The sequence below is a fragment of the Colius striatus genome, chromosome 1 (assembly GCF_028858725.1).
Source record: "Colius striatus isolate bColStr4 chromosome 1, bColStr4.1.hap1, whole genome shotgun sequence".
Taxonomy (NCBI): domain Eukaryota; kingdom Metazoa; phylum Chordata; class Aves; order Coliiformes; family Coliidae; genus Colius; species Colius striatus.
In genome coordinates, this window is record NC_084759.1 from 93,360,354 (window position 1) to 93,374,411 (window position 14,058).

General features: G+C 38.3%; 1 protein-coding gene across 1 annotated transcript in view; it reads left to right on the plus strand.

Moving 5' to 3' along the window:
• The first annotated feature begins 467 nt into the window (after positions 1–467).
• KCNJ6 (potassium inwardly rectifying channel subfamily J member 6) overlaps positions 468–14,058 on the plus strand; it is a 40,548-nt gene continuing 26,957 nt past the window's right edge. Inside the window, exon 1 of the mRNA XM_061988633.1 lies at positions 468–1,395. Coding sequence (XP_061844617.1) covers positions 468–1,395 — 928 coding nt within the window. The remainder of the gene's footprint in view (positions 1,396–14,058) is intronic.

Here is a 14,058-nt window from a genome sequence, read left to right on the forward strand (position 1 = left end):
GTAATACAACTGCTAGAAAAAAATAGCTCAACAATTGCTCTTTTTTCCTGTTCATTTTGTTGACTGAAACCTCCAAGTGAATTTATTTCCTCATTTATATCTACTGTGTCCTAGAAGATTTTTCTTGGTGAATAAGAAATCTCATTTTTTTAAATTTCAGAGGAGGATGGGAAAAAGAAAGATGTTCTTAAACACATCTTATAGAATCTAAACATGGGTGTAGATAGAATGACCTGGTAGACAGGAAAAGAGTTTCCCTTCAAAATATTTCTATTTAGCAATAAATTGAGGATGTTTGATATCATTTGACTTTTGTATTGTGCATCTAATAGGTGAGAAAAAGACAAGGATGATAATTTTATCCATTAATAGCAATTTCATGCCAGTAATACAGGAAGAAGTTGTGTGTTGACTTAGAGAAATAATAAAAAAAATAATGCTTACATTTTCTTGTTTGTTTGTTTTTAATGGCAGCTAACGTACTGGAAGAAGACTCAATGGAGCAGGACATAGAGAGCCCTGTCACTATTCATCAGCCAAAGTTGCCCAAACAAGCTAGAGAGGATCTGCCAAAAAACATAAACAAAGAATGTGCCAAGAGAAAAATCCAGAGGTATGTTAGGAAAGATGGGAAATGCAACGTCCACCATGGGAATGTCAGAGAGACTTACCGTTACTTGACTGACATCTTCACTACCTTAGTCGATCTCAAGTGGAGGTTCAACCTGTTGATTTTTGTCATGGTTTACACTGTGACCTGGCTCTTCTTTGGAATGATATGGTGGTTAATTGCCTACATGCGAGGAGATATGGATCATATAGGGGACAGCACATGGACCCCATGCGTCAGCAACCTCAATGGGTTTGTTTCAGCCTTTTTATTCTCAATCGAGACAGAAACCACCATTGGGTATGGTTACCGGGTCATCACGGACAAGTGTCCCGAGGGAATTATTCTGCTTTTAGTGCAGTCTGTTTTAGGTTCTATCGTCAACGCTTTCATGGTTGGCTGCATGTTTGTGAAAATATCCCAACCTAAGAAGAGGGCAGAAACCTTGGTTTTTTCTACAAATGCAGTTATTTCCATGCGGGATGGAAAGCTGTGTCTGATGTTCCGAGTAGGAGACCTTAGGAATTCACACATTGTAGAGGCATCAATACGAGCCAAGTTGATCAAATCCAAACAGACAAAGGAGGGGGAATTTATACCACTCAACCAGACAGATATCAACGTAGGTTATTACACAGGGGATGATCGTCTCTTTTTGGTTTCACCACTGATCATCAGCCATGAAATTAACCAGCAGAGTCCTTTCTGGGAGATTTCCAAAGCACAGTTGCCCAAAGAGGAGCTAGAAATTGTTGTAATCCTAGAAGGAATGGTGGAGGCAACAGGTAACATTTCTTATACTTTGTATAAGGTAAATGCTTTAATATTAGAAAGGAAAATCAGTGGTTTTGCTTCAGTTTAAAGGAATCACTTCAATAGTCATTACATTTGAAAAAGGCATCAGTTATCTGATTAGCATAAAACGTAAAAGCATGCCCAGTTTAATTGTCTGTTCCACCTTGCCTAATGGAATTAGTGTTATTTCTGTTTGGAAAATGGGATAGTATTTCTCGTTTTCTAAATTTTTCACAGCATGTCACCCAGTTATTTGTCATTCTATTGCAGGAGCAACTCAACCACTTGCAGGATAAAATGATTTAGAAAAAAAAAACATGTAATACAAAAGTCTGTTTATGATTAACACGGAAGCACCATAGTTCCTGCTGCTTCCAGTCACCCATGGGTAACTGCAGAATAACTGCCTGCCATGTGAAATTTCTAACCTGTTTGGATCCAGCAGGAAGTGATAATGTGTTCAATTTTCTCTTTTACTTACTTGTTTGCTTGGTTTTGTTTTACCTTGTAACATGGGACTTGTTCCACTTTAGCTCACAAAAAGATCTGTCTGATTTTGTATTTCACTGAGGCTCCCTACACACTGCAGAAGTGTACAGAACACTTCAGCTAGTATATATCAATAAGGTATATTCTGTCACCAGTCTCGTTGAGAAGCTATGTGGTCATTACCTACAATTTCACAGCAGAACATCAGATATCACTTGATATGGAGAAAATAGTGTTTGGAATTCACAGCAAATGGACTAGTGACATTTCTTCTTTGCATTAAAGCCAGAAGAGTAGGAGGATGCTTTCTCTAAAACTCCCATATTTCCCACAGTCAGAGTGTTGGTATATTTGTTTTAAGAGCTGGAAGTACTTTTTCTCTTGTTAATGACAACATCAATCTCTGAAGTGAGTAAATGCAATCATTACAAGGGAATGGTGATTAGAAAATGAAGAAAAAATGTGTTTGGGGGAGAGAAAATACTGACTATAGAAAGAGAAGAACTGGATTTGCCATTTTCCCTCACTACTGTAGCAAAAGCTAGGAAAGTTTGAGGATGCGGATTATAGATCTCTGACAGAGGTGTAACCTTTCTATCCCTGACTCATGTTTTGCAACTGGAGCCAGGAAATAAAGAGCAGTCTCTTACTAGAACATGTGTGTGTGTTTCACACATCTATTATGTGGTGTCAGAAGAAAACTGCATTTGTCACCATATAATAAACGTGTGAGACAAAAATGGAGCAAAAGAGAAAAAAAAAAGAAAGAAATGAAAGGAACTTGGCAGAGAATTTGAAGTGGTAAATGCAAGGCTTCCAAATTTTCCGGGAAGTAGGTGGTACTGAAGAGAAATCAAGTTGAAATGTTTATTGTTTCTGATATATGCAGTAGGCACAGAGGCTTCAAACATCTGCATCACCTTCAGGTGAGACAATGAGGAAGCTGAAATTGCTGTTTGTTCGCTGAGACCATTTTTAAATTTCTGAGTTGCAACTAAACAAGCTTAACATCCCAAAGAGAACTGGGTGTGTTCAGGTTTACTGAATATCATGTTTTCCAGAAAAATGATTGGCAAGTAATAAAAGTATGAAAAAACAACTCACCAAATATACCTATAAAATCAAAAGACAGTATACTTCTACAGTGCATCAAATGTAGCTTTGTTGTCTTAAGCCTTGACACTCTGTTGTTTAACCCTTCCTCCCTTACCTCATCTTCACTCCTGCAAGCTGACACAGCTCTCTGGGCTCTCCTTTGCTGTTCTGATACTGACCACATCTTCCACTCAGCCATTATCAGGCTTCAGCAGAGGGGGTTGTCTCTTAGACTGCTCAGCCTGGCAAAGTTTAAGTTAAGCTGCTAGAAGCATCCATATTAAAAAAGAAACTGGATGCAGTGATCTGAAAACCCACTGAAGACATCCAGGATTAAGATGTTACCCTGGTGGTGAATGGGTATCTACATTTACCATTTTAAACTGCTCCATTTTATTCTGTTTGGGTCAGCTCTCTAGCTCCATGAGATACGAGGGCAGGGCACTGAATGATGCAGATTAAATGAAGCACCAGAAATATTATTGGCATAATAACCACTACAATTTCTAAAACGTGTTGTTACAGAAGCAGTCACTTGTTCTGTGCTTTGCTTACATGCCTTGAGTTATTTTTGTTGAAGATACAATCAGGCCAGCTTTTCAACCAAAACTAGATATTTTCCCCATTTTAATTTACAAAGGTTTTCCAGTTCCATCATGGCAAACGCTGAAAGCAAATTTAGGTGATAATATATTGAAAGGAAATTTAGACCATCTCCAGCCCTGGAGGGTAAGCAATACACTACCCATTATACTTGCCAACACTGGGCAAAGTCAGGGGATACAAAAATACTACAGCTGAAGCTAAGAAATTGTGACCTCAGCTGTAGTAACATCATCCTTCAGTATCATTGCTCATGGGTTAAAAACATGCTGAGATGATCACTCATTATTCATCAGAAAGATCATGCAAATTTGACCAGTGAAAACAATCCTTTCTCTGTTGTCAGAACTTCCTCACTCTGACAGCATTTATACCTCTAATGAGAAGTAAATCAGTAGAAAATACTAAGTATAAGCATTTGCTATTATTTTTTAATTATTTACATTATTATTCTTGAATTTTTACTGAGCAGTTCACATCATTTCATATATATATAATATTTTCCATCTTATGGGCTCCAAAACCACATCCACCTGTACTATGAAACACAACAGTTTCTGCAGTGTCATGTGAACTCTGCATTGCACATTAGGATAGGAAATAAGAAATAATGACTTTAATTAAAGGAAACTGAAAAACTTAACCAAATTAAAATTCATTGGAAAGATCAAATCGAGGACCCCTTAATTCCCCTTGGAAGCATCACTGTATCTTTCTGCGATGCAAAAAAAGTAGCTATATCTTTACCAAGGCAGATATCAAAATACTAGTCAAGGGACTATCAGTACACCTTGATTCTTCACGTTCATTTTACCATGAAGATTACTTTAAGGGCACAATCTTCAACAAGACACTTTCAACAAGACATGAAGTTAATCTGACTACATCATACAGCATCAGTAAAAACTGAAAATAAGTCTGTTTTTAAAAATGTTTGTTATGGATCCTTTTAAACTGCAATTTTCTGTATTTATTTATTCCATTCAAAAATATCCTTTTGGGTTCAAAGGACAACACTCTTGAGTAGATATACTTCTGTGGTTTTCCTGGTAGTGATGCCCATCCCTCAAGTGTCAGAAAAAAAAACCAAACAGTCATGGTATGAAGTACATTAGGCTGCTATGAAGAAACCAACGAGACTTCAGGAACAGGGGACAAAAGTCCAACCAAGCGTCATCATATCATCTGAAGGACACATCTGTTATTTCCATATTTTGCAGGCCCCCATTTGATTTACCACCATGTTAACAGCAAGAAATGCCACTGTGGTGTAAGGATCAATGCTAACTCTGTCAAAACTAAAGTAACATTCACATAGCCCATAGCAGCAAAGGCTCTGGTCCCACACTTACTCAGCACTAAAAAAACAGGATTCTGTCATTCCTCTGCTGCTTATGGGAGAGCTGGAACATTAGATGCAAATTTACTAATTGGAAAGTACATGACTAACACAATTCTCTCAGTTCAACAGTATTTGATATTTACCATTCAAAATAGTTCAGTGCCACCACTGCTTTCATATTCTTTTCTGGAGATGACTTTTTAAGAGTTTGTCAGAGATCAATTAAGAGATTTGTTAGAGCACGAATATTTATGCTAATGGAATGTTAGGGTTTTTTTTAACTTGGACCAACAGAAAAAAAGAAGGTTCCAAGATCCTGAACCCTGTCTCCCATAAACAGTAGGCACAAAAGCTTGGATTTGAAGAACTTCTTTATTTGCTTTAAATTAAAAAAAACCCACATAATTAAGAATTTTTTGTTATAGTTTAATAGACTCTTCCTTGCAATGTCTGGAATTTTTTCATCCTTTTTTACCTAGTGAAATCTATTTTTAAGGGAAGTCTTATAATTGCAAGCTAACTAGTCATTTCAAAAATTAAACGAGACTTCTAAATGTATAGATCTGATGTAGGAAATAAACCAAGATCAAGAAAAGGAAAGTCTTTTTGAGGAGGTGAATTGAAATATGAGGTTTGATAAAATAACTAGAGAAACTGAGAGAAAGAAACTGAGAAACTCAGACAGAGGAGAGAAGGAGGAGTATCCTGAACAGCCTGCAGCCTTGTTGGCACTGCAGTTCCTGAATCATAAGCAGCCTGATCCAAGGCTCAGCCTCCTCTAAGCCTGCATTTACAGAAAACAGCGTTTTCTAACACAGGAGAAGAATGTGAAGTCTTTGAACCTTCTTAAGCCAGCAAGACCCTCAGAGTTTGTGAAGTTGTATCTGAACAGCAGGGTGCACTAGATGACAATCTGGCAGTTCCCTCTGCCTAAAAATAATAACGTGAAAATTGAAACCGTACCAGGGAAAGAAAATTATCTACACATTTATAACTGTCAAAAAATAAGCAACAACATAAGACAGATAACTTTAGGTTCATATGGATAATTTTACAAATAAATTTGTAATAGTGTGCATGAATAATTCTGAGATACAGGCAGCTTGAGAGCAGTATTTGCAGAGTGGTTTATAGATACGTAAACAAACATACTTACCAGCTGTGGAAAATGCATATGGAAAGCAATAAAATGTTCACATAGATGGCTATTTATATAGCAAATGATGCTATCGACTAGGCAAACATTGTATAAAGCTGTTCCTACCCTTCAGTACAGCCCCTTTGACTAACTGATTTATTGTCTCTTTTATTTGTCCCGGATGATTTGCCATATTTACCCATTATCCTTGCCCAATCCTAACAAATATCTCCCTTTGATATGTATGTTAGCTGTTCCAACCTTTCAAAACATCTCAGCAGACTTTGCTCTCTCTCCAAATAATCATTGCTCGGGTTACAGTTTTTTACTAGATTTTTTTAATTGCTCTTCAAAGAAGAGATGTTTATCCTCTGGTATTTTTTTTAAGGGGATATAGATGACAGGAAGAAGAGAATCAGGATTTCTCACACCCAAGTGTTTCTGCAAGGCAACTGGTGAAAGTAGACTGAATTGTTGTGCTCCAGGATGTGACCAGCATACATTGACTGAAAAAACAATTTAAATGGGGTTAAGAATAAGTTACTTCTGCTCAAAGCTAGATCATCATCATTTCAGGAATGGTCAGAATATAATGGATATCCAGTCTATAGTTTTCCTTTCTTTCTGTTTTAGAAGTTTTAATAACCTTCATGCTAGGTGCTAGACTTAGACATCTAGGTTCACTTTCTCATATATCTTGATTTCCCTAATACTAGCCAGCAATCCCCTTCACTTACATTCCTTGCTCACATGTTTCTCTGTTATTAGTTCTAACACAGAAAATTAGGGATGTCAGCATGAGTGATTGCAGTCGTGAGTTGGAGTTCTGAATGTCAGCAAAGAAAGGTACTCCAATTTCATTGTGATGTTTCTTTCAGGAAGCTTTCTCTACAGGTGGAAAAGATTAGTCTATCTGGTGGAAGAGACTCTAAAGCTTAAATGAGGCAATCACAATTTCACGATAGTCAAAACAATATGTAAAATGGCAAGAAGTCAGAGAGCAAAGTTCATGAGAAAAGAGATATGCTGTTTATTTCAAACAAGAATTTGGTAAAAGCATATATATCATTTTCAAGGAAGGCAGGGAAAGGGATTACACTTTTTTTTAACAGCTTTATTCTCTGAACTATGCTGTACTATACAAACACATTACCAAGTGCTTGATATGAGTCTTTTGTACATCTTTCATACCTTTCTCACCAATTAGTTGCTCAGCTCTTCACAACTGTAGCTGCTACCTCAACACCAAATGGTCAGATAAAATACTTAGATTCAAGCAGTAACTCATATGTTAAAAAGCAAGAGTCCTAAAATACAGACTTGAGATCTCTCTGTGTTAAAAAAAAAAAAAAACTTCTGTATAGTTAGATATTATTAAATAATTCTGTTCTGAACACAATTCAAACTTGCAGAAGAGCTTCATTGTGCACATCATATCCTTGTAAATCACATTAGGTCTCTTTGGACAAATTAAACAGGTGGTCTTCAGTTCTTGGGACACTCCTGTTGACCTCCATTGTCAGCATCACTCTTTTCCTAACACAATGGCAAGCAGAGGTACTCAAAATTTTGTCTTTGCTCACCACTGCTTTTCATTTGTGAGCCTACACACACTGTCCATTGCAAGGCTCATAATCAGTCAGAGGAATGACAGGATCGCAAAGCTGTGCTTTAACAGTGGCCTTCCTGCTATTTCCCTAACAGAAGGGCACAACGGGAAGCTGTGCTGGTAGCCTTCTCTATGACCAGCCCTGATCTCATCAGCCACCACTGGTAGACTCTCCCTAAAACCCTGCATTGTCAGATACTTCAACTGCCTGCAGCAGAGCTTCAAGAGACTATGTTTTCCAACAGTTTTAACACAGAAGCAAGACATCTGAGAAGGTGATAATGTAAAGAACCTGAGTCTCCAGACGCAGCACAGACAACAAGGAATGACTAAGTATTACTGAAGGGATCAAGAAAGTAAAGGTTGATCTGCATTGAGCACTTCTTAAGTACCCTGTGCCCACACAGTCTCCATCACAAAGATCTCCACTTTGCAAAACCAAAGGGACGATTCTCTGCAAAGGGCACAGAAGCTTATCCAGGTCAAAGGATTCCCCAGGCAGAATTAACCCACTGAACATTTTTTCACCTGCTTACTAAGTGCAGATATGATTTCTGAACCCTCCTGAGAAGTGCTTTAGGACAATGAAATGCCTTTTACATTTCTGAGCACTTTTCAAAACAATGGCTATTAACCTGAGAATACTCTCTGTGTACATTTGCTCTAGGAACAGTGAAAATTAATAGTCAGCACTGAAAACATTGATTTGAAGAGGGAAAAAAAATATATCATTTTTAATTTTAGACTTTTGGTTTTGGTCATCTGAGGTTGTTACCAACTTGATGATGAAGGCTGCTGAGTACCTGCAATTAAGTCCTAGGCATACACTGATTTGAATTAAGGCAGCGTCTCACCCTTGAAACTTTTGCCAAAATAAACTGATTCTTTCCTATTGGTTACCTTGTTCATTCATATTCGATTTCCAGATATGAAGCATACTTAACCTACTTGTTAAAGCCATGGGAAATATTTTTTACAAACTGCTTTTTTCTAAAAGATCTTTTTGCTCCTCCCCTTGGTGCTTATTTACTTACAGCTGTATAATATTGTTTCCTCCTGTTCTCACTGAATTGTAATGAAGGATAAACACATTACATTACCCTGCTTGGTAAAAGTAAGGCCTCTCTAAAGTTACATATCTACATATATTTACATTAGTTTCTAGTTAATATAAGCAGATAGATGATCTACCTTCAGCAGAAAGTCTTCACAAAATTGAACAGAGAAGTAACTGTAACATCAAAAGTGACTTAAAATTTTGAAGAATGTGCAGGCAAAGCTATTAAGTAAATCAGAGGTTCAAAACCAACATTTGATAGATTAAAAATAACACAGCTATGGACTGCAACTAACCCCACTGGCTACGTAAAGCAAATGAAAAAGGCACAGAAGACTCACAAGTATGTGCTTTCTATCCTAGGAAGTTGCCACCAGCACTAAAAACTTCTGCTATGGCATAGCTTCTGGGTTTCAGAAGGCCACTAAAAAAAAGTCCTCAAGCCATTCCAGCAAAAACAAATCACAAGGATTTACAATGGTCTCAGTCAATGGTATTTCAGGGAAAATCAAACACAGGTTTGGAGTCATTGACATGCTCTGCCTGATTTTCACCACCCTCATGCTACAAAGCAGCTGAGCTCTGGTTTATCCATGTAGCCGAAGCAGGTTCAGATTGCTGCTCACCTGTGTCACTGAAGAGGAGCAAACTACTCTGGCGAGTCTGAGCCAGTCTGTCCCAGTAAGTGATGCTGAACATCTGTGGTTTATTATTACAAAGTTCATTTTGATATAAAAAAGATTTCCTTGTGTGATAACCTGCACAACTGCCAAGAAACACACTTCTCATTTTTCTGGTTGTACTCCATTCCTCACTTCTCCAAACCTGTTGTATTGACAGAAAAGGTAGAAAGAGAGAGGATATCCTGGAAGTGATGAGGAAGCTGCTGTGACAACGAATGTAAAAGGCACAATGAGCTCATGTGATCAGCCTTGTGCTCATGCTAACTCTCTCTCCTTCATTCACACTACTCCTAAGAAAATCAGAGAAAAAAGTGAGTCACGATGCTTTCCAAGACGCTTGTTCTCCTTGGTTGTGGGAATTTTAATTTGTTGGGATTTCTGTGGAATGGAACAACATTTTTGTTTAAAAACCTAGGATTTTGATAAATATAGGTCTAATTTTATATATTCCATCCTTACAACTTAACCAATAAAGAAACTTTATTTAAAGAAATATTCAAAACATGAAAAGAAAGCAAAAATGAAAGAGCTCACCAAGTTTTGAGAGGTTATGAGAAACCTGTTTTAGATTTGAGGAATGACAAGATTTTCTTAGAAAGTCAATTCAGAGAGAATATTTGGATCAGCTCCATTACTTCTCAGAAATAAAAAGTGGGAAGGGTAACACACACCACTCTAGACTATTTTCCAATCTGCAAAGGACAGCAGGTTGTCAAGTCCCAGGCTACTGACAGCAACTTAATTTTACAAAGCCATGAACTGTACAAATATCTTCCCCAGTTAGAAGAGATCAGGACCTGGTCTCACACCACTGAGCACTAGAGGAGGACAATGTCATATAGTTAGATCAATGTGAATGCAGGCTGCTGTCATAGCAAGGGAAGAGAAGAGGACAGCCAAGACATCTGCTTCAGGATGGTTCATGGCACTGATAGGGGAGATGAAACCCTGGGGATTTGTCACTGAATTTATATTATAGTAAAATGGAGTTCAAAGAGGCCAGCATGTCTCTGATTTCACCAAAAAGACAGTAAGAAAAAAAGAGGAAAAAGACAAGATGAAGGAAGTTGATCACTACTGCCTACCTCTGCCCTCAGGTACAGGCTTTCTAAGAAGGTGAATGGGCTCAGGTTGACGGGTACAATGAACATTGCTGCCCACAATAAACTCATTGGAGTAAAATGAGTTTAAGTCTTTGTGAACACCATTCTAAGTAAATCTACAACTCTTAGCACAAGCTACTCAGCAAGTAAATGATATGCACCAAAATAATTCCTTTTGGTGAATCAGGACAACTGAATGCCCAACTGTGTTAGCAAAAGTATACCCATCAGCTAAAGGGAAGTGACTGTTCCTCTCTACTTACCATTTGTGAGGCTCTTGTGTGCTGTGTTCAGTTTGATGCTCCACAGTACAAGAGAGATGTGGACCTACTAGAGCAAGTCCAGAAGGGCCAGAAAGATGGTAGGTGCTGGAGGCCAGGACAGACACAAGGAGAAGCAGAGGGAACCAGGACTGTTTGGCCCGCAGAAGAGACAGTGCAGGAAGATCTTACCTCTGTCTAAACCTACCAAGAAGATGAAGGCAGGCACACCTCAGAGGCAGCACATACAAGTCACAATGCAGGTAATTCTGATTAGACACTAAGAAATGTTGGGTGTTTTTTTTCCTTAAAATCCTAGAACACAGGTCCACGGGGATAAGGGAACCACCATTCCTGAGATATCCATAATTTGACTGCATAAACCCTGAGCAACTCAAACCGTTTGGCTGTGCCTTGTGCAGTGGATAGGCTCAGATGATTCCTTAGATCCCTTCCAGCCTAAATCAGTCTATGATTATGAAACTCAAAGACAACTCCTCCTAATATTTTATAGCTGTGAAGAATTAAATGTCTTTGAAAAATGAATAGGCCAACTAGCATTTTTCATTGTTCTCCCATGTCACCAATTAAGAAATTGTGTTTAATATACTTGAAAGCTGCCCACTGTTGAACAATTGGAGACAGTAGTGTCTCAGAGAGGGGAGGCAGAACTGGGTGAGGAACAGGAGTCCATTACCGTGAGCAAGCAGGCAGCCGGTGCAACTAAGCTTTGCTCCAGGAAGTCTGATAGAAGAGGAAATCTTAAACTTGTGAGACTGTATTCCATCAGACAACCAGGCTTTGAAGAGTGATCCAAAGACTGCACTAATGCACTGCATACCCTACTTGTAATGGATTTTGTCCCACTCCCTTGGCCACAATCAACTTTTTTGTGTATCTCTGCTTCTGTAGATGGTGAGGGTAATTGAGACGAGCATCCAGCATTGGTACCTTCTGCGTTGGACAGGCTTTGCATGACTCAAGCTGCCAACACAAAATCCAACTACAAGCAGTTACTCATTTATCATTATCGTTATCATCATGATTCTCATCATCATTATCACCACTACTGGTAGCCTTGTAACTAGTAACAAAGTCAAGACATTTAAGACTTGTCTTTGCAGGGGGAAGCCTAAGGCGCATCAGGGTTGACAATTTTTATTCCACATTTCTGACCAATGCAGACTAATGTGAACTGAAGAGACAGAGGTTTACCACTACAAGAAAAATCAATCTGACTATGGCAGAGATGCCAAGCACTACCACAGCAAAAAAGATTAATGACTCAGCGAGTCCAATTAAATTGTGCTAGCACTTTTTTTAACCAGTCATTAGGTTCAATTTTTTTCACCCTTGCATAACAAGTATTCTTTTATTACACTTATATCTCCAGGATGGAAAATACTCCTTCCCTTTGTCATAATTTTCAGAATTTTTTTCCATTAGCCTCCTTTTACAATGAGAAGACAACAAATGAGCTACTATTTCAGCTAATAAGTGCAGCAATGAGTTTCTAACTGCCAATACAACCATGACAAATTACATGAAAAGTGTAGAGGAGCCCAATGCCAAAGGTTTCAAGTCAGTCAAGGATTCTTGCCTGGCCAAAAAATTGCTTCAAAGGCAATAGTCATGTCTACACAGCTGAAAAGTGGAGGAAGACGAGCTTTGCAGAAAAATGTCCTTCTAGCACCACAACTCAAGGGCAGGCGCTCTTGGGAAGATAGAGGCCAGCAGCTGCCTTCACAATACAACTGCCGCACAGTTTGCCAGCACCTGACTAATCAAGTTTGGTGCTTTATGAGTGACTTATCTGCCCTCATGTTGTGTTCCCTTATTACAGCAACCCAAGCCTTTCCAGAGCATTTTTTGAAGAGCATTCATTTTATAAACACAGGCTGTAAGTACCATTAGAGCTGTCTGTCAATTCCACAGCAGAACAGTCACTCCACCGTGATCTGCAGTGTGGGGCAGGAAGTTGACACCTAAAGAGAGGGATGGACGATAGCTCAAGGGAAGCCTCACAGCAGCTAATGCAGAATGAACACAAGCCCACTCTTCACAACCGTCCTCCTCCAACTATTGCCCTGAAGAATAGCTATTCCTTTGTTCCGTTTCCAATTTTACAGTTAAATTGCCTTTCCTTTTTCCTTTCTGTACACAACAATAATGAGGTAAAGATCTAACTCCTTTCAAAATATGTATCTTTCAAAACAGATCCAATACTCATTTTTTTCAACTTACAGACGAAATAGAAATAGTTGAATGAAAGTTGCTTGTATGAATAGCTTATTCTACAACTGTGTTCAAACTCCTCTTTAAGACTTTCTGCTAAAGGCTTGAACATTATTACCTCAGAGTTTTAAAATTCTGTTAAATTAGTAAAGATCCAAGGTTTAAGAAACAAAATATGAATCTTAAACTTGTTATATCTGCCTTCCTTAACCCTCCAAAGGGATATAAAATGCTGTTCAAGTATTCAACAGCCAACAGTGACAGAAGTCCAGTACTGAAACATCCCCTACTCATATTTATCAAATGTTTAGTATGCAACTTTCATCCTGATCCAAAGCTCTCCCAAACCTGTGGAGTAGGTCTCAGTCTCTGGTGGCCTTTGAATTAGGACCCTGAAGGAATTAATTGAGCTGCACAATACCTGTCAGCTCTGTAATGGCTTCAGAGAAGGAGCAGTTCAGGCTCTAATTAAAATGTAAATAGAAGATTTTAAACAGATAAATGCATATAATCAAGAAAAAGTACTCATACTGGAAGTTTTAGCTATTAAAAGAGAACTTCAAAACATTTGAGACTATATCTTTGGGATGAACAGTGGTATCAGACAGGGTATCTTTCCCTCAGGTATGCCGTATTGCAACAGTCCGAAGTCCTTCTGTTCTCCACAGCCTCTATTCCCTCTGAGTATGGATGGAACAAGCCATTTCACAAAGATAACCCCAAAAAGTCTTGAATATTTCATCATGCAAACTGTTCACGGCAGATGCAAACACTGCTATGTACAAAAATGCTCAGTTAATGAAAATACACCTTACCTCCCCTTCTTATGTATTCAATTCACTGCCTTTTATCACACTTTCCATCTGTCATGTGTGGTTTAGTGCATAAATAGTTACACAGAAAGGAACCAAACGCTAAAACTTCACCAGGTATAGCAGGACCATTACAAATATGTGCTAATGATTTCATTTAAAAGATAACAGAACTAGAGTAGAGAGCTAGAGGCTCTTGTAAACACACAGAGATCTCAAGGCTGATC